The sequence below is a fragment of the Salmo salar genome, chromosome ssa01 (assembly GCF_905237065.1).
Source record: "Salmo salar chromosome ssa01, Ssal_v3.1, whole genome shotgun sequence".
Lineage (NCBI taxonomy): Eukaryota > Metazoa > Chordata > Actinopteri > Salmoniformes > Salmonidae > Salmo > Salmo salar.
Genome location: NC_059442.1, coordinates 109,908,741 through 109,927,944, shown reverse-complemented (window position 1 = coordinate 109,927,944; position 19,204 = coordinate 109,908,741). Strand labels below are relative to the sequence as shown.

General features: G+C 46.0%; 1 protein-coding gene across 1 annotated transcript in view; it reads left to right on the top strand.

The window, feature by feature from the left end:
• reep3 (receptor accessory protein 3) overlaps positions 1 to 19,204 on the top strand; it is a 99,626-nt gene that overhangs the window by 27,957 nt on the left and 52,465 nt on the right. The window contains exons 4-6 of the mRNA NM_001140381.1: positions 5,086 to 5,206; positions 5,444 to 5,557; positions 9,291 to 9,450. Coding sequence (NP_001133853.1) covers positions 5,086 to 5,206; positions 5,444 to 5,557; positions 9,291 to 9,450 — 395 coding nt within the window. The remainder of the gene's footprint in view (positions 1 to 5,085; positions 5,207 to 5,443; positions 5,558 to 9,290; positions 9,451 to 19,204) is intronic.

The window sequence follows — 19,204 nt, the reverse complement described above, 5'->3', positions numbered from 1 at the left end:
AAGCCGGGGAGACATTAAACCCCCGCCTGCGCCGGGGCGCAGAGCAGTTGACTGGGTTCCCAGTGCCGCGCGAGGATACGGGGCGATACTCAAGCCGCTTAAAAATGTGAGACCGTTTTGGGAAGTCCCGGTCCACTGGACACCCCCAGTCCCCCTCGGTGGCGGCCTACACACCCGCCCATCGGTGCGTCATTTAGCCGTGCCTAAGGGGGAAAGGGGATGGAGCCAGTCGGGCACATCCCAGGCGAGGAGGAGTTGCCGGGGACCGGGCTAGGACCAGTCCACCCGCATGGAGGGGAGGGAGAGGCAGGAGGCCCTTCTCTCTCTCTTTTTTCCATCCGGAGTCCCCTCTCGAGGAGAAAGTGTCCCCTCACTCTCCCTACTAAGGAGAAATCATGTGTCAGGTGGATAGCTATTCTCTAAGTCTCCTACTAGGGAGAAACCAACGTCAATGTGAGTAGGCCATTCTCTCCATCCCCTACTAGGATACCTCATAAGTCAGATGGATAGCTATCCTCTATGTCTCCTACTAAGGAGAAGCCCTGTCAATGTGAGTAGGCCATTCTCTCCATCCCCTACTAGGATACCTCATAAGTCAGGTGAGTAGCTATTCTCTATGTCTCCTACTAAGGAGAAAACACCTGTCAAGGTGAAAAGGCCATTCTCTCTATCCCCTAATCGGGGGAAATCATATGTAAGGTGAATAGCTATTCTCTATGTCTCCTACTAAGGAGAAACACCTGTCAAGGTGAAAAGGCCCTTCTCTCTCTCTCTTTCCCATCCGGAGTCCCCTCTCAAGGAGAAAATGTCCACTCCCTCTCCCTCTTTATCTCGCTCGAACGGGGCACGGTTGAAGCTTGTCAATAAGACGGGAGGCCGTCTTCGACAGGGGCTCCCTCGATAGAGGCTATCCACGTGGGGCGGGAGGAACCATCCGTCTGAACACCGACCAATGGCCGGCCGACAGGGGCCCTCCCAGGTGGTTTCCTCCCCGCTTACCCTTCGCCTGCCCTGCGCTTGTGGCTCTTACTTGGCCACACCGGTGTATCTCCTTCCCGTAGCTTCTCCCAGGGCCCCCGGAGCATGGGGCTGTGGAGGACCTGATCGCACGACCTGACGGTGTCCGGGACCGCCCACCGCAGGTATCTATATCTATTAATAATCCTGTATCTATTAATAATATCCTCTCTAGTCCCCTCTAGCTCCCATATGGTATGTGTGGTCCTGGCTCTTTTCCCTCTGTATCTTAGACCGTGTGTACTTGAACCAAATCCTAATGGGCGGCGTATAGGGAGGGTTTGAGCGTCCCCACACCGCCCACATTCATTTTTTACGGCTGGTCCCGCGCCATGACAGGCGTCATAAGGGAGGGTTTGGGGCAGCCCTACTCGAGGGCTCCCCCCTTACCTCCCTATGCCCTCCTGCCAGAGCTAGATCAGTACCTCCGCCCGGTGTCGTGGGAGTAGGGGTTGGGGGGGTCCTACTAGAGGGCCCCCCCCTTACCTCCTCCCACTAACCCGACGGAGGCTGCTTCGCATTGATCAGTTAGCCTTTCTCTCTGCTCAGCCACTGCTCTGCTCCTGACTGGCATCCTACGGCGAGGGGTTGGCGAGGCCCTGCTAGAGGACCCCTCCCTTACCTCCCCATACTAGCCTGCCAGAGACGGCCCGGTCGCTCTCCTACCGGCGACAACCAGGGGGGTCCGAAGAGGCCACATGTAGGCCCCCTCCTCATCCCCCCTGACGCCGCCCAGTTGGTGAGTTCGTGGACCACGCACACAAGGCTTCGTGCCTGGAGTTATTGTGGGGGCCCTGTTGGATATCCCCCCTTTACCTCCTTGCACTCACCTGCAACCACCAATCCGATACCTTTCAGTTGGCATCACACTGGTAGGGGCTGGAGGGGCCCTACTAGAGGGCCCCTCCCTTACCTCCCAGTGCTGTCCTCCCAAGACTCAATATCCTCCCACCACCAAGCTGGGAAAATCGGATCAATACTTAGGACCAATCGTGCGCCGGAGGGATATGGTCCAAAGTACCCACGGTTCTGAGGGGCTTGTAACCCTCAAAAGTGTCCATAAAGCTCTCCCTATTCGGCATGAGTAGTAATCATCAATCGGTCGCCGAAGGGATATGGACCGAACTACCATGGTTCCGAGGGACAAGCAACCCTCAGAAGTGTCCGTTTCGCATTTATTTAATCGGTCTAGTAGTTTGCCACTATCCCCGAGCTTCTAGGCCATGGAAGTCGTGTTGTCAAAAACCAGGTTTCTGATTTCGCGCCGGTACCTGTCTGCCCCACACGGGCATGACTGTGTAAAGACGGGAATACGGAATTTACCGATCTTCACTGTGTTACTCACACAGTATATTTTTTTCCCCGTTCTCCCGTATGAAAATCCGGACCAGAAAAAAAACACTTTAAACTTGAATAAATCGAAAAGTACAGTTTTGCACGAAATGGCACATATAAACGAACATTTCCATATAATTTAAACCGTTTTTCCATAAAAATGTATAATAGAAAATCGAGTTTGAAGTTTTCGAAAAAAAGTTCCCGGAACAGAAAAAAATAGTTACTATAGATGCGACATTTTATAAACAGGGGATAATTGTTACCCATCACGAGAGAGGTTATGAGCCAAAATTTGGGAACTCTAGCCCCTCAGGAAGTATTTTTAATCATTATTTGAAAATTTCAGATTTTGGTCAAAAAAGTTACAAAGTGCCAACTTTTCAGTTTGCTTCAGAGACTAAGTCCAAACGGGCACCTGGTTTTATTTTGGGTTACCAGGACCATTTTTAAAAAACTGTTTTAAATACTTTTAAAGGGTATAGGGACCTCCATACCCACCCTGACAGCACCCTACTACGGGCCCAAGTCAATGGGGGCCGGCCTGGCTGATTTATGGAAGTTTTAAAAAATCTTCAGAAATTGCACTATGTTTTGGTGGGGACGTGTCCGTAGCATTTGGGTTACCAGGGGTGAAATTTTAGAAATGTTTTAAATACTTTTAAAGGGTATAGGGACCTCCATACCCACCCTGACAGCACCCTACTACGGGCCCAAGACCAAATGACACACACACACAAAGACATGGGTGAGTTTCAAATAAATAGTCTTTATTTATCAGTGAATCATGGGTTGATTTGTCCCTCAATTAGTGTCCGCGCTCGGCTGGCGTTACGAGGCAAATTATGGAACCGGTAGTACCGTGCCTGGGTTTCCAGAGAATGACACATATGGTCAGCCACAGTCCCCCGGTCTTTAACCGAGCTTTGATTAAAGTTCAATGTAGCAATGCTTCGTCGAATTGTACCGAAGGTGACTTTACTTCCAATGCCAAATTCTTCAAATAGCTGGCCCACATACTCACAGATATTGCTGTACGGTTGACCGCAGGACGTGAAAAAGAAGAGTGTTGTGTCTGAGGTGATTCCACTCAGATTGATCTGATGGAATCGTTTAAGCCAAGTGTATTCCTGCACAGATAGAACAATTCTGCACTCACCGAAGCTATAGTTCGTTTTGTGGCTTGAAATAGACATCTGATAACCCCCACTTTCCGGGGTTACTTCAGTAAATTCCCTCTCACTGAATGTGGTGACTGGGGATCGTCGAGTGCCATTAAAGATGGCCAACCGGCTGGACATGAGAGCCGCAAACCTACGTCTATCAGCGCAGGTGGGTCGGACCTCCAGCCTACTGAGAACCGAAGGAATAGCTTGATTGCTTTGCTCAACAAATCGGCTTAACTCCGCAGCGCTGAGCACCTCGTCCCTGCAGCGTTTGCGGAATTTTGCCCTGTGTGTTGCCTGGCTCTGCCGCGAATCCCTGTCCATCTTTGCCAAGCAGAGTAACAACTTTCGGATTTTACTGGCTCTAGCCTGCAGACCTTCTGGCCGGAACTGAATGAGATAGTTCAAGAAACTTCGAACATCGGATCGGTACATTTTTAACGTGGATGGTGCCAAACAACGGTCTTCACATTGACCGTACCACTCAGACGCACGTCTGTAGTTATCCAGAGAACACAGTCCTTCATCGGCCTTGCCCTCTGACATATAGCGGAGGAATTTCCGTACTCGGGATAGACTGGTGCGACAATTGTCAATTCGTTTAACTGAAGGGTTTCTACCCATAGCAAAGTGCTCATATTCAGTCAAAATTACATTTCTCCAACCTTCAATTCCGGAAACCACACCGCCGCCTTCATCGCTCTCGCTCTCCGTGGAAGTCGCCTCCGCGCAGCCTCGCTCCCTCGGTTCCGAGCGTGGTTCACCACCGATCTGGCTGGTTGACTGCACCGGCCCAGTCGCCAACGCCTGCTCACTCTCGTCCAACAGCTGCTGATCCACGCACAACTCACTTCCCACACACTGGAAATACACAGGGTTCTCCCAGGGCTCCAGCCGCGGTGCAACATCGTTGTTAGGCTGCGTACACTTCCATGATCCGGGCTGCTGTCTCTCGGCTGAAAGCCGGCAAGATTGCATAGCACACTTCCATTTAATAGTACCAGGCTTAAGTGCATGGACAGACTTGAAATGCCGGTCTATCCGCGCGATATTCAGCTTGGAACAAAGCCCACAGTCACGTCTTAGTCTGCCGCTCATAGCTTCTCTCTCTCTCCTGCCTTCCCGAGTGGGAGTGTGTGTGTGTCTCTCTTGGTGTGCTCCACCACATTAAAACCTAACCCTAACGCTAACCCCAATGCCTTTCCCTAACCCCAATCCCTTTTCCTAACGCTAACCCTATGCCTTTTCCTAACGCTAACCCTAACCCTACCCCAATGCCTTTCCCTAACCCTAACGCTAACCCTAACCGTACCCCAATGCCTTTCCCTAACGCTAACCCCAATGCCTTTCCCTAACGCTAATGCTAACCCTCTCTAGGTTCCCCCTGTACTATGAGATATCTGGTCTCTCTCTCTAGGTTCCCCCTGTACTATGAGATATCTGGTCTCTCTCTCTAGGTTCCCCCTGTACTATGACATATCTGGTCTCTCTACACCAGAGGACCCAGTGTATTATGGGTCAGTGTTAACACTGTGTTAATAATGTAATGTGTTGTCTCTCTCTCTAGGTTCCCTCTGTACTATGAGATAAAGATAGCTTTTGTTATCTGGTTGCTGTCTCCCTACACCAGAGGAGCTAGTCTCATCTACAGGAAGTGTCTCCATCCTCTACTGTCCTCCAGAGAGAGGGTAAGACTGACTGAATACTGAGCACTTTGTTAACGGTGTTTTGAATATGAAGCCAAGGCAAGCAATAGAAGAATACCTTTTTGAATCCTGTATTTGTTTTTATCCTTCTACTAAAAAAAAGCTGTCAGTTGACAAGTTATTTAGCTTTTGTGTTGTCACGCGTAGACATGTTGCGTTCTACAGTTGGTATTCTGTAAACGGACTCTCTGTCTCTCTGTAACGGTTGTCGTCACCCAGGAGATAGACGAGTACATTGTCCAGGCCAAGGAGCGAAGCTACGAGACCATGGTGACCTTCGGCAAGCAGGGCCTCAGTATAGCTGCTACTGCAGCTGTCTCCGCAGCTGTCAAGGCAAGTACTGCACGAGTCCCCCACCCCCCAGCCCTTGTTACTGGCTGTGACTTTGCTAATATGATACTTTATTGAGGAAAAATGTACTTACTGTGATATGTGGTTGTCCTACCTAGCTATCTTAAGATGAATGCCCTAACTAAGTCGCTCTGGATAAAGAGTCTGTTAAAGGACTGACGTGGAAACGTGTGTGTGTGTGTGTGTGTGTGTGTGTGTGTGTGTGTGTGTGTGTGTGTGTGTGTGTGTGTGTGTGTGTGTGTGTGTGTGTGTGTGTGTGTGTGTGTGTGTGTGTGACCTCCCAGTGTGTGTGAGATTCTCTATTGGGTGTAACTGGGCAAACAGCAATGCACAGAGTAGAGGTCGACAGATTATGATTTTTCAACGCCGATACTGATTATTGGAGGACCAAAAAAAGCCGATACCGATTAATCGGACGCTTTTATTTAAAACATTTTTTTAAATGTATTTATTTGTAATAATGACAATTACAACAATACTGAATGAACACTTATTTTAACTTAATATAATACATCAATAAAATCAATATAGTCTCAAATAAATAATGAAACATGTTCAATTTTGTTTAAATAATGCAAAAACAAAGTGTTGGAGAAGAAAGTAAAAGTGCAATATGTGCCATGTAAAAAAGCTAACGTTTAAGTTCCTTGCTCAGAACATGAGAACATATGAAAGCTGGTGGTTCCTTTTAACATGAGTCTTCAATATTCCTATTAGCGCGCACCCCGCTAACTAGCTAGCCATTTCACATCGGTTACACCAGCCTAATCTTGTGAGTTGACAGGCTTGAGGTCATAAACAGCGCAATGCATTGCGAAGGGCTGCTGGCAAACGCACGAAAGTGCTGTTTGAATGAACGCTTACGAGCCTGCTGCTGCCTACCACCGCTCAGTCAGACTGCTCTATCAAATCATAGACTTAATTATAATATAATAAACACACAGAAATACGATTCTTAGGTCATTAATATGATCGAATCCGGAAACTATCATCTCGAAAACAAAACCTTTTTTTATCTTTCAGTGAAATACGGAACCGTTCCGTATTTTATCTAACTGGTGGCATCCATAAGTCTAAATATTCCTGTTACATTGCACAACCTTCAATGTTATGTCATAATTACGTAAAAGGTGGATGAACGGAGTGCCCTTGTTTGGGTGTAGGGCCTGATCAGAGCCTGAAGGTACGGAGGAACGGCACCTCCGTACCTTCAGGCTCTGATCAGGCCCTACACCCAAACAAGGGCACTCCGTTCATCCACCTCTGGCCTGCTCGCCTCCCTACCTCTGAGGAAGCCCAGTTCCCGCTCAGCCCAGTCAAAACTGTTCGCTGCTCTGGCACCCCAATGGTGGAACAAGCTCCCTCACGACGCCAGGACAGCGGAGTCAATCACCACCTTCCGGAGACACCTGAAACCCCACCTCTTCAAGGAATACCTGGGATAGGATAAAGTAATCCTTCTAACCCCCCCCTTAAAAGATTTAGATGCACTATTGTAAAGTGGTTGTTCCACTGGATATTATAGGTGAATGCACCAATTTGTAAGTCGCTCTGGATAAGAGCGTCTGCTAAATGACTAAAATGTAAATGTAAATGTAAAATTCTGGCAAGTTAGTTCACCACGAGCCAGGCGGCCCAAACGGTTGCATATACCCTGACTCTGCGTGCAATGAATGCAAAATGACACAATTTCACCTGGTTAATATTGCCTGCTAACCTGGATTTCTTTTAGCTAAATATGCAGGTTTAAAAATATATACTTCTGTGTATTGATTTTAAGAAAGGCATTGATGTTTATGGTTAGGTACAGTCGTGCAACGATTGTGCTTTTTTCGCAAATGCGCTTTTGTTAAATCATCCCCCGTTTGGCGAAGTCGGCTGTCTTTGTTAGGAAGAAATAGTCTTCACAGTTCGCAACGAGCCAGGCGGCCCAAACTGCTGCATATATCCTGACTCTGTTTGCAAGAGAAGTGACACATTTTCCGTAGTTAAAAAAAATTCATGTTAGCAGGCAATATTAACTAAATATGCAGGTTTAAAAATATATACTTGTGTATTGATTTTAAGAAAGGCATTGATGTTTATGGTTGGAGCAACGTGTACCTAAGCGATTACATGCAATGCAGGACAGGCTAGATAAACTAGTATTATCATCAACCATGTGTAGTTAACTAGTGATTATGATTGATTGATTGTTTTTATAAGATAAGTTTAATGCTAGCTAGCAACTTACCTTGGCTTCTTACTGCATTCGCGTAACAGGCAGGCTCCTCGTGGAGTGCAATGTAAAGCAGGTGGTTAGAGCATTGGACTAGTTAACCGTAAGGTTGCAAGATTGAATCCCCGAGCTGACAAGGTAAAAATCTGTCGTTCTGCCCCTGAACAAGGCAGTTAACCCACCGTTCCCTGGTAGGCAGGCATTGAAAATAAGAATGTGTTCTTAACTGACTTGCCTGGTTAAATAAAGGTCTAAAAAAATATATATATAAAAATAAAAATCGTCCAAATCGGCGTCCCAAAAATCCGATTTCCGATTGTTATGAAAACTTGATATCGGTCCTAATTAATCGGCCATTCCGATTAATCGGTCGACCTCTAGCACAGAGCAGCACGTGCCAGTCCCTGGGCTAACAGCAATGCACAGAGCAGCATGTGCCAGTCCCTGAGCTGTGTCATCAGGACTCAACACAGAGGGACTAGTGTTTTTGTTCTCCTTTTCTACTCTTAATGGGACTGTTGTTGCTTCAGAGAGCGAGAGAGAGAGAGAGTTCCATGGAGGCGTCAGTCTTGTCTGTTGAAGCCAGAGGGATCTGATTGATTGTGCTGGTATTGAGTCTGACTGGTTGTAACTAACAATATGAACATGCTAGTGTTGAGCCCTGTAACGTCTACCATGAGAACGGAATTCAACAATATTCTAAAATGTGTTGACCTTAGTAGGACATCTACTAAATGTATTGAATTTAGTAGGACATCTACTAAATGTATTGAATTTAGTAGGACATCTACTAAATGTATTGAATTTAGTAGGACATCTACTAAATGTATTGAATTTAGTAGGACATCTACTAAATGTATTGAATATAGTAGGACATCTACTAAATGTTTTGAATTTATTAGACAACATATTAGTTTGAACCCAGTTAATGAAAACATGGAGAAAATGTATCAGTGATTGGTATTTTCCTACAACTTCCTGAAAGGGCACAGGAATGTCCCAGTGTGTGTTGCGTTTGTCTACCTCCCTCAGCATGTTACTGTATGTGTCAGATTACAATAACACAAACACTCCCTCGGCATGTTACCGTGACGCTCCCTCGGCGCGTTGCCGTTGCGCTCCCTCGGCGCGTTGCCGTTGCGCTCCCTCGGCGCGTTGCCGTTGCGCTCCCTCGGCGCGTTGCCGTTGCGCTCCCTCGGCGCGTTGCCGTGGCGGTCCCTCGGCGCGTTGCCGTGGCGCTCCCTCGGCGCGTTGCCGTGGCGCTCCCTCGGCGCGTTGCCGTGGCGCTCCCTCGGCGCGTTGCCGTGGCGCTCCCTCGGCGCGCTGCCGTGGCGCTCCCTCGGCGCGCTGCCGTGACGCTCCCTCGGCGTGTTACTGTATTTTGTCAGATTACAATAAGATACTGGAGCCATGATGTCATGAGGAGAGGGGAGGCGTTTAGAGGACAGTGTTATCCCCGTGGTGACACTAACTGTGTGTGTGTGTGTGTGTGTGTAGGGCCAGGGGGCGATCACAGAGAAGCTGAGGAGCTTCAGTATGCACGACCTGACTCAGATACCCCTCGACGACGCAGCAGCCAATCAGATCTTTACAGCCCATGCCGGCAACCCTGCCGCGAGCAGGAGGGCACTCGCCGCAAACTCGACCGACAGAACAGGTAGGACGTGGTGGACACACACACACACACACACACACGTCCTTACATGAACCCGTCACCTAGTACCTTCCAGTGGTCTGTTAATCATTGATCTGAAGTGGGATCCATTTATACCACAGTAAGACTCTGTTCTCCACCTTCCTCAAACGTCCACATGGTTGGGTCTTCTATTGGTTCTGTTCTCCTCAGGTTAACAGAGGATCAGTACAGGGAGGGGTTGGTTCTGTTCTCCTCAGGTTAACAGAAGATCAGTACAGGGAGGGGTTGGTTCTGTTCTCCTCAGGTTAACAGAGGATCAGTACAGGGAGGGGTTGGTTCTGTTCTCCTCAGGTTAACAGAGGATCAGTACAGGGAGGGGTTGGTTCTGTTCTCCTCAGGTTAACAGAAGATCAGTACAGGGAGGGGTTGGTTCTGTTCTCCTCAGGTTAACAGAAGATCAGTACAGGGAGGGGTTGGTTCTGTTCTCCTCAGGTTAACAGAGGATCAGTACAGGGAGGGGTTGGTTCTGTTCTCCTCAGGTTAACAGAGGATCAGTACAGGGAGGGGTTGGTTCTGTTCTCCTCAGGTTAACAGAAGATCAGTACAGGGAGGGGTTGGTTCTGTTCTCCTCAGGTTAACAGAGGATCAGTACAGGGAGGGGTTGGTTCTGTTCTCCTCAGGTTAACAGAGGATCAGTACAGGGAGGGGTTGGTTCTGTTCTCCTCAGGTTAACAGAGGATCAGTACAGGGAGGGGTTGGTTCTGTTCTCCTCAGGTTAACAGAGGATCAGTACAGGGAGGGGTTGGTTCTGTTCTCCTCAGGTTAACAGAGGATCAGTACAGGGAGGGGTTGGTTCTGTTCTCCTCAGGTTAACAGAGGATCAGTACAGGGAGGGGTTGGTTCTGTTCTCCTCAGGTTAACAGAGGATCAGTACAGGGAGGGGTTGGTTCTGTTCTCCTCAGGTTAACAGAGGATCAGTACAGGGAGGGGTTGGTTCTGTTCTCCTCAGGTTAACAGAGGATCAGTACAGGGAGGGGTTGGTTCTGTTCTCAGGGAGGGAAAGTCACATTACTCGTCATCACGCAAGTATACTCTGCTCTGCTCTGGGCTGGACTGCTCTGGGCTGGACTGGGCTGGACTGCTCTGGGCTGGACTGCTCTGGGCTGCACTGGGCTGGGCCAGCTCAGCCGTGACCAGTCAGAGGTGTGCTAGAAGACGGATAAATCCAGCATATTAAAGATTCTAATAATAGATATAGATCATTGGTGAGATGAATTCGCTGGGCTGGGCTGCTCTGGGCTGGGCTGCTCTGGGCTGGACTGCTCTGGATCATTGGTGGGATGAATGCAATGGGCTCCTCACCTTTTGTCGTACTGATGATCTCTGATGTGGAGAATTAAATGTGTTCTTCTCCAACAGCTGTCAACCAATAGGTCTCAACAGCTTCATATGATACATAGCCGTTTGCCTTGGACTGTGTGAAGGCTAGCATTAAAAAACAAAAAAAAACATTTCTTAACTTACAGAAAGTTTAAATCCTCAAACAAGTATGAATAGCCTTGCAGATTTTAATAGTGGCTCCAGATCCTAAGGATACTTCTAGAATGGAGAGCAGATGTGACGAGCTACAGGAACAAAGGAGAGGAGGACTAGAGGCTGTTACTTTGTTACTGCTGCCCCCTGGTGGTGGCTGGTAGAATGGCAGCAGAACAGACCCAGTCAGTTGGTAGTGGTCGTATCCCAGTGATGATATTACAGAACAGACCCAGTCAGTTAGTAGTGGTCATATCCCAGTGATGATATTACAGAACAGACCCAGTCAGTTAGTAGTGGTCATATTCCAGTGATGATATTACAGAACAGACCCAGTCAGTTAGTAGTGGTCATATCCCAGTGATGATATTACAGAACAGACCCAGTCAGTTAGTAGTGGTCGTATCCCAGTGATGATATTACAGAACATACCCAGTCAGTTAGTAGTGGTCATTTCCCAGTGATGATATTACAGTACAGACCCAGTCAGTTAGTAGTGGTCAAATCCCAGAACAGACCCAGTCAGTTAGTAGTGGTCATATCCCAGTGATGATATTACAGAACAGAACAGACCCAGTCAGTTAGTAGTGGTCGTATCCCAGTGATGATATTACAGAACAGAACAGACCCAGTCAGTTAGTAGTGGTCGTATCCCAGTGATGATATTACAGAACAGAACAGACCCAGTCAGTTAGTAGTGGTCGTATCCCAGTGATGATATTACAGAACAGAACAGACCCAGTCAGTTAGTAGTGGTCGTATCCCAGTGATGATATTACAGAACAGACCCAGTCAGTTAGTAGTGGTCGTATCCCAGTGATGATATTACAGAACAGACCCAGTCAGTTAGTAGTGGTCATATCCCAGTGATGATATTACAGAACAGAACAGACCCAGTCAGTTAGTAGTGGTCGTATCCCAGTGATGATATTACACAATAGACCCAGTCAGTTAGTAGTGGTCATATCCCAGTGATGATATTATAGAACAGACCCAGTCAGTTAGTAGTGGTCATATCCCAGTGATGATATTACCGAACAGACCCAGTCAGTTAGTAGTGGTCAAATCCCAGAACAGACCCAGTCAGTTAGTAGTGGTCGTATCCCAGTGATGATATTACAGAACAGACCCAGTCAGTTTGTAGTGGTCATATCCCAGTGATGATATTACAGAACAGACCCAGTCAGTTAGTAGTGGTCATATCCCAGTGATGATATTACAGAACAGACCCAGTGAGTTAGTACTGGTCATATCCCAGTGATGATATTACAGAACAGAACAGACCCAGTCAGTTAGTAGTGGTCATATCCCAGTGATGATATAACAGAACAGACCTAGTTAGTTAGTAGTTGTCATATCCCAGTGATGATATTACAGAACAGAACAGACCCAGTCATTTAGTAGTGGTCATATCCCAGTGATGATATTACAGAACAGACCCAGTCAGTTAGTAGTGGTCATATCCCAGTGATGATATTACAGAACAGAACAGACCTAGTCAGTTAGTAGTGGTCATATCCCCGTGATTATATTACAGAACAGACCCAGTCAGTTAGTAGTGGTCGTATCCCAGTGATGATATTACAGAACAGACCCAGTCAGTTAGTAGTGGTCATATCCCAGTGATGATATTACAGAACAGACCCAGTCAGTTAGTAGTGGTCATATCCCAGTGATGATATTACAGAACAGACCCAGTCAGTTAGTAGTGGTCATATCCCCGTGATGATATTACAGAACAGACCCAGTCAGTTAGTAGTGGTCGTATCCCAGTGATGATATTACAGAACAGACCCAGTCAGTTAGTAGTGGTCATATCCCAGTGATGATATTAGAGAACAGAACAGACCCAGTCAGTTAGTAGTGGTCGTATCCCAGTGATGATATTACAGAACAGACCCAGTCAGTTAGTAGTGGTCGTATCCCAGTGATGATATTACAGAACAGAACTGACCCAGTCAGTTAGTAGTGGTCATATCCCAGTGATGATATTACGGAACTGACCCAGTCAGTTAGTAGTGGTCATATCCCAGTGATGATATTACGGAACAGACCCAGTCAGTTAGTAGTGGTCGTATCCCAGTGATGATATTACAGAACAGAACAGACCCAGTCAGTTAGTAGTGGTCGCATCCCAGTGATGATATTACACAACAGACCCAGTCAGTTAGTAGTGGTCATATCCCAGTGATGATATTACCGAACAGACCCAGTCAGTTAGTAGTGGTCAAATCCCAGAACAGACCCAGTCAGTTAGTAGTGGTCGTATCCCAGTGATGATATTACAGAACAGACCCAGTCAGTTAGTAGTGGTCATATCCCAGTGATGATATTACAGAACAGACCCAGTGAGTTAGTACTGGTCATATCCCAGTGATGATATTACAGAACAGAACAGACCCAGTCAGTTAGTAGTGGTCATATCCCAGTGATGATATAACAGAACAGACCTAGTTAGTTAGTAGTTGTCATATCCCAGTGATGATATTACAGAACAGAACAGACCCAGTCAGTTAGTAGTGGTCATATCCCAGTGATGATATTACAGAACAGACCCAGTCAGTTAGTAGTGGTCAAATCCCAGAACAGACCCAGTCATTTAGTAGTGGTCGTATCCCAGTGATGATATTACAGAACAGACCCAGTCAGTTAGTAGTGGTCATATCCCAGTGATGATATTACAGAACAGAACAGACCCAGTCAGTTAGTAGTGGTCGTATCCCAGTGATGATATTACAGAACAGACCCAGTCAGTTAGTAGTGGTCGTATCCCAGTGATGATATTACAGAACAGAACTGACCCAGTCAGTTAGTAGTGGTCATATCCCAGTGATGATATTACGGAACAGACCCAGTCAGTTAGTAGTGGTCGTATCCCAGTGATGATATTACAGAACAGAACAGACCCAGTCAGTTAGTAGTGGTCGCATCCCATTGATGATATTACAGAACAGAACAGACCCAGTCAGTTAGTAGTGGTCATATCCCAGTGATGATATTAGAGAACAGAACAGACCCAGTCAGTTAGTAGTGGTCATATCCCAGTGATGATATTACGGAACTGACCCAGTCAGTTAGTAGTGGTCCTATCCCAGTGATGATATTACGGAACAGACCCAGTCAGTTAGTAGTGGTCGTATCCCAGTGATGATATTACAGAACAGAACAGACCCAGTCAGTTAGTAGTGGTCAAATCCCAGAACAGACCCAGTCAGTTAGTAGTGGTCGTATCCCAGTGATGATATTACAGAACAGACCCAGTCAGTTAGTAGTGGTCATATCCCAGTGATGATATTACAGAACAGACCCAGTCAGTTAGTAGTGGTCATATCCCAGTGATGATATTACAGAACAGACCCAGTGAGTTAGTACTGGTCATATCCCAGTGATGATATTACAGAACAGAACAGACCCAGTCAGTTAGTAGTGGTCATATCCCAGTGATGATATAACAGAACAGACCTAGTTAGTTAGTAGTTGTCATATCCCAGTGATGATATTACAGAACAGACCCAGTCAGTTAGTAGTGGTCAAATCCCAGAACAGACCCAGTCAGTTAGTGTTCATATCCCAGTGATGATATTACAGAACAGAACAGACCCAGTCAGTTAGTAGTGGTCATATCCCCGTGGTGATATTACAGAACAGACCCAGTCAGTTAGTAGTGGTCGTATCCCAGTGATGATATTACATAACAGACCCAGTCAGTTAGTAGTGGTCATATCCCAGTGATGATATTACAGAACAGAACAGACCCAGTCAGTTAGTAGTGGTCGTATCCCAGTGATGATATTACAGAACAGACCCAGTCAGTTAGTAGTGGTCGTATCCCAGTGATGATATTACAGAACAGAACTGACCCAGTCAGTTAGTAGTGGTCATATCCCAGTGATGATATTACAGAACAGAACTGACCCAGTCAGTTAGTAGTGGTCATATCCCAGTGATGATATTACGGAACAGACCCAGTCAGTTAGTAGTGGTCGTATCCCAGTGATGATATTACATAACAGAACAGACCCAGTCAGTTAGTAGTGGTCGCATCCCATTGATGATATTACAGAACAGAACAGACCCAGTCAGTTAGTAGTGGTCATATCCCAGTGATGATATTACAGAACAGAACAGACCCAGTCAGTTAGTAGTGGTCGTATCCCAGTGATGATATTACAGAACAGACCCAGTCAGTTAGTAGTGGTCATATCCCAGTGATGATATTAGAGAACAGAACAGACCCAGTCAGTTAGTAGTGGTCGTATCCCAGTGATGATATTACGGAACAGACCCAGTCAGTTAGTAGTGGTCGTATCCCAGTGATGATATTACAGAACATAACTGACCCAGTCAGTTAGTAGTGGTCCTATCCCAGTGATGATATTACGGAACAGACCCAGTCAGTTAGTAGTGGTCGTATCCCAGTGATGATATTACAGAACAGAACAGACCCAGTCAGTTAGTAGTGGTCAAATCCCAGAACAGACCCAGTCAGTTAGTAGTGGTCGTATCCCAGTGATGATATTACAGAACAGACCCAGTCAGTTAGTAGTGGTCATATCCCAGTGATGATATTACAGAACAGACCCAGTCAGTTAGTAGTGGTCATATCCCAGTGATGATATTACAGAACAGACCCAGTGAGTTAGTACTGGTCATATCCCAGTGATGATATTACAGAACAGAACAGACCCAGTCAGTTAGTAGTGGTCATATCCCAGTGATGATATAACAGAACAGACCTAGTTAGTTAGTAGTTGTCATATCCCAGTGATGATATTACAGAACAGAACAGACCCAGTCAGTTAGTAGTGGTCATATCCCAGTGATGATATTACAGAACAGACCCAGTCAGTTAGTAGTGGTCAAATCCCAGAACAGACCCAGTCAGTTAGTGTTCATATCCCAGTGATGATATTACAGAACAGAACAGAACAGACCCAGTCAGTTAGTAGTTGTCATATCCCCGTGGTGATATTACAGAACAGACCCAGTCAGTTAGTAGTGGTCGTATCCCAGTGATGATATTACATAACAGACCCAGTCAGTTAGTAGTGGTCATATCCCAGTGATGATATTACAGAACAGAACAGACCCAGTCAGTTAGTAGTGGTCGTATCCCAGTGATGATATTACAGAACAGACCCAGTCAGTTAGTAGTGGTCGTATCCCAGTGATGATATTACAGAACAGAACTGACCCAGTCAGTTAGTAGTGGTCATATCCCAGTGATGATATTACGGAACAGACCCAGTCAGTTAGTAGTGGTCGTATCCCAGTGATGATATTACAGAACAGAACAGACCCAGTCAGTTAGTAGTGGTCGCATCCCAGTGATGATATTACAGAACAGAACAGACCCAGTCAGTTAGTAGTGGTCATATCCCAGTGATGAAATTACAGAACAGAACAGACCCAGTCAGTTAGTAGTGGTCGTATCCCAGTGATGATATTACAGAACAGACCCAGTCAGTTAGTAGTGGTCATATCCCAGTGATGATATTACAGAACAGAACAGACCCAGTCAGTTAGTAGTGGTCATATCCCAGTGATGATATTACAGAACAGACCCAGTCAGTTAGTAGTGGTCAAATCCCAGAACAGACCCAGTCAGTTAGTAGTGGTCGTATCCCAGTGATGATATTACAGAACAGAACAGACCCAGTCAGTTAGTAGTGGTCATATCCCCGTGGTGATATTACAGAACAGACCCAGTCAGTTAGTAGTGGTCGTATCCCAGTGATGATATTACAGAACAGACCCAGTCAGTTAGTAGTGGTCATATCCCAGTGATGATATTACAGAACAGAACAGACCCAGTCAGTTAGTAGTGGTCGTATCCCAGTTATGATATTACAGAACAGACCCAGTCAGTTAGTAGTGGTCGTATCCCAGTGATGATATTACAGAACAGAACTGACCCAGTCAGTTAGTAGTGGTCATATCCCAGTGATGATATTACGGAACAGACCCAGTCAGTTAGTAGTGGTCGTATCCCAGTGATGATATTACAGAACAGAACAGACCCAGTCAGTTAGTAGTGGTCGCATCCCAGTGATGATATTACAGAACACAACAGACCCAGTCAGTTAGTAGTGGTCATATCCCAGTGATGATATTACAGAACAGAACAGACCCAGTCAGTTAGTAGTGGTCGTATCCCAGTGATGATATTACAGAACAGACCCAGTCAGTTAGTAGTGGTCATATCCCAGTGATGATATTACAGAACAGAACAGACCCAGTCAGTTAGTAGTGGTCATATCCCAGTGATGATATTACAGAACAGACCCAGTCAGTTAGTAGTGGTCGTATCCCAGTGATGATATTACAGAACAGACCCAGTCAGTCAGTAGTGGTCGTATCCCAGTGATGATATTACAGAACAAACCCAGTCAGTTAGTAGTGGTCATATCCCAGTGATGATATTATAGAACAGACCCAGTCAGTTAGTAGTGGTCAAATCCCAGAACAGACCCAGTCAGTTAGTGTTCATATCCCAGTGATGATATTACAGAACAGAACAGAACAGACCCAGTCAGTTAGTAGTTGTCATATCCCCGTGGTGATATTACAGAACAGACCCAGTCAGTTAGTAGTGGTCGTATCCCAGTGATGATATTACATAACAGACCCAGTCAGTTAGTAGTGGTCATATCCCAGTGATGATATTACAGAACAGAACAGACCCAGTCAGTTAGTAGTGGTCGTATCCCAGTGATGATATTACAGAACAGACCCAGTCAGTTAGTAGTGGTCGTATCCCAGTGATGATATTACAGAACAGAACAGACCCAGTCAGTTAGTAGTGGTCATATCCCCGTGATGATATTACAGAACAGACCCAGTCAGTTAGTAGTGGTCGTACCCCAGTGATGATATTACAGAACAGACCCAGTCAGTTAGTAGTGGTCATATCCCAGTGATTATATTACAGAACAGACCCAGTCAGTTAGTAGTGGTCGTATCCCAGTGATGATATTACAGAACAGACCCAGTCAGTTAGTAGTGGTCATATCCCAGTGATGATATTACAGAACAGAACAGACCCAGTCAGTTAGTAGTGGTCGTATCCCAGTTATGATATTACAGAACAGACCCAGTCAGTTAGTAGTGGTCGTATCCCAGTGATGATATTACAGAACAGAACTGACCCAGTCAGTTAGTAGTGGTCATATCCCAGTGATGATATTACGGAACAGACCCAGTCAGTTAGTAGTGGTCGTATCCCAGTGATGATATTACAGAACAGAACAGACCCAGTCAGTTAGTAGTGGTCGCATCCCAGTGATGATATTACAGAACACAACAGACCCAGTCAGTTAGTAGTGGTCATATCCCAGTGATGATATTACAGAACAGAACAGACCCAGTCAGTTAGTAGTGGTCGTATCCCAGTGATGATATTACAGAACAGACCCAGTCAGTTAGTAGTGGTCATATCCCAGTGATGATATTACAGAACAGAACAGACCCAGTCAGTTAGTAGTGGTCATATCCCAGTGATGATATTACAGAACAGACCCAGTCAGTTAGTAGTGGTCGTATCCCAGTGATGATATTACAGAACAGACCCAGTCAGTCAGTAGTGGTCGTATCCCAGTGATGATATTACAGAACAAACCCAGTCAGTTAGTAGTGGTCATATCCCAGTGATGATATTATAGAACAGACCCAGTCAGTTAGTAGTGGTCAAATCCCAGAACAGACCCAGTCAGTTAGTGTTCATATCCCAGTGATGATATTACAGAACAGAACAGAACAGACCCAGTCAGTTAGTAGTTGTCATATCCCCGTGGTGATATTACAGAACAGACCCAGTCAGTTAGTAGTGGTCGTATCCCAGTGATGATATTACATAACAGACCCAGTCAGTTAGTAGTGGTCATATCCCAGTGATGATATTACAGAACAGAACAGACCCAGTCAGTTAGTAGTGGTCGTATCCCAGTGATGATATTACAGAACAGACCCAGTCAGTTAGTAGTGGTCGTATCCCGGTGATGATATTACAGAACAGAACTGACCCAGTCAGTTAGTAGTGGTCATATCCCAGTGATGATATTACGGAACAGACCCAGTCAGTTAGTAGTGGTCGTATCCCAGTGATGATATTACAGAACAGAACAGACCCAGTCAGTTAGTAGTGGTCGCATCCCAGTGATGATATTACAGAACAGAACAGACCCAGTCAGTTAGTAGTGGTCATATCCCAGTGATGAAATTACAGAACAGAACAGACCCAGTC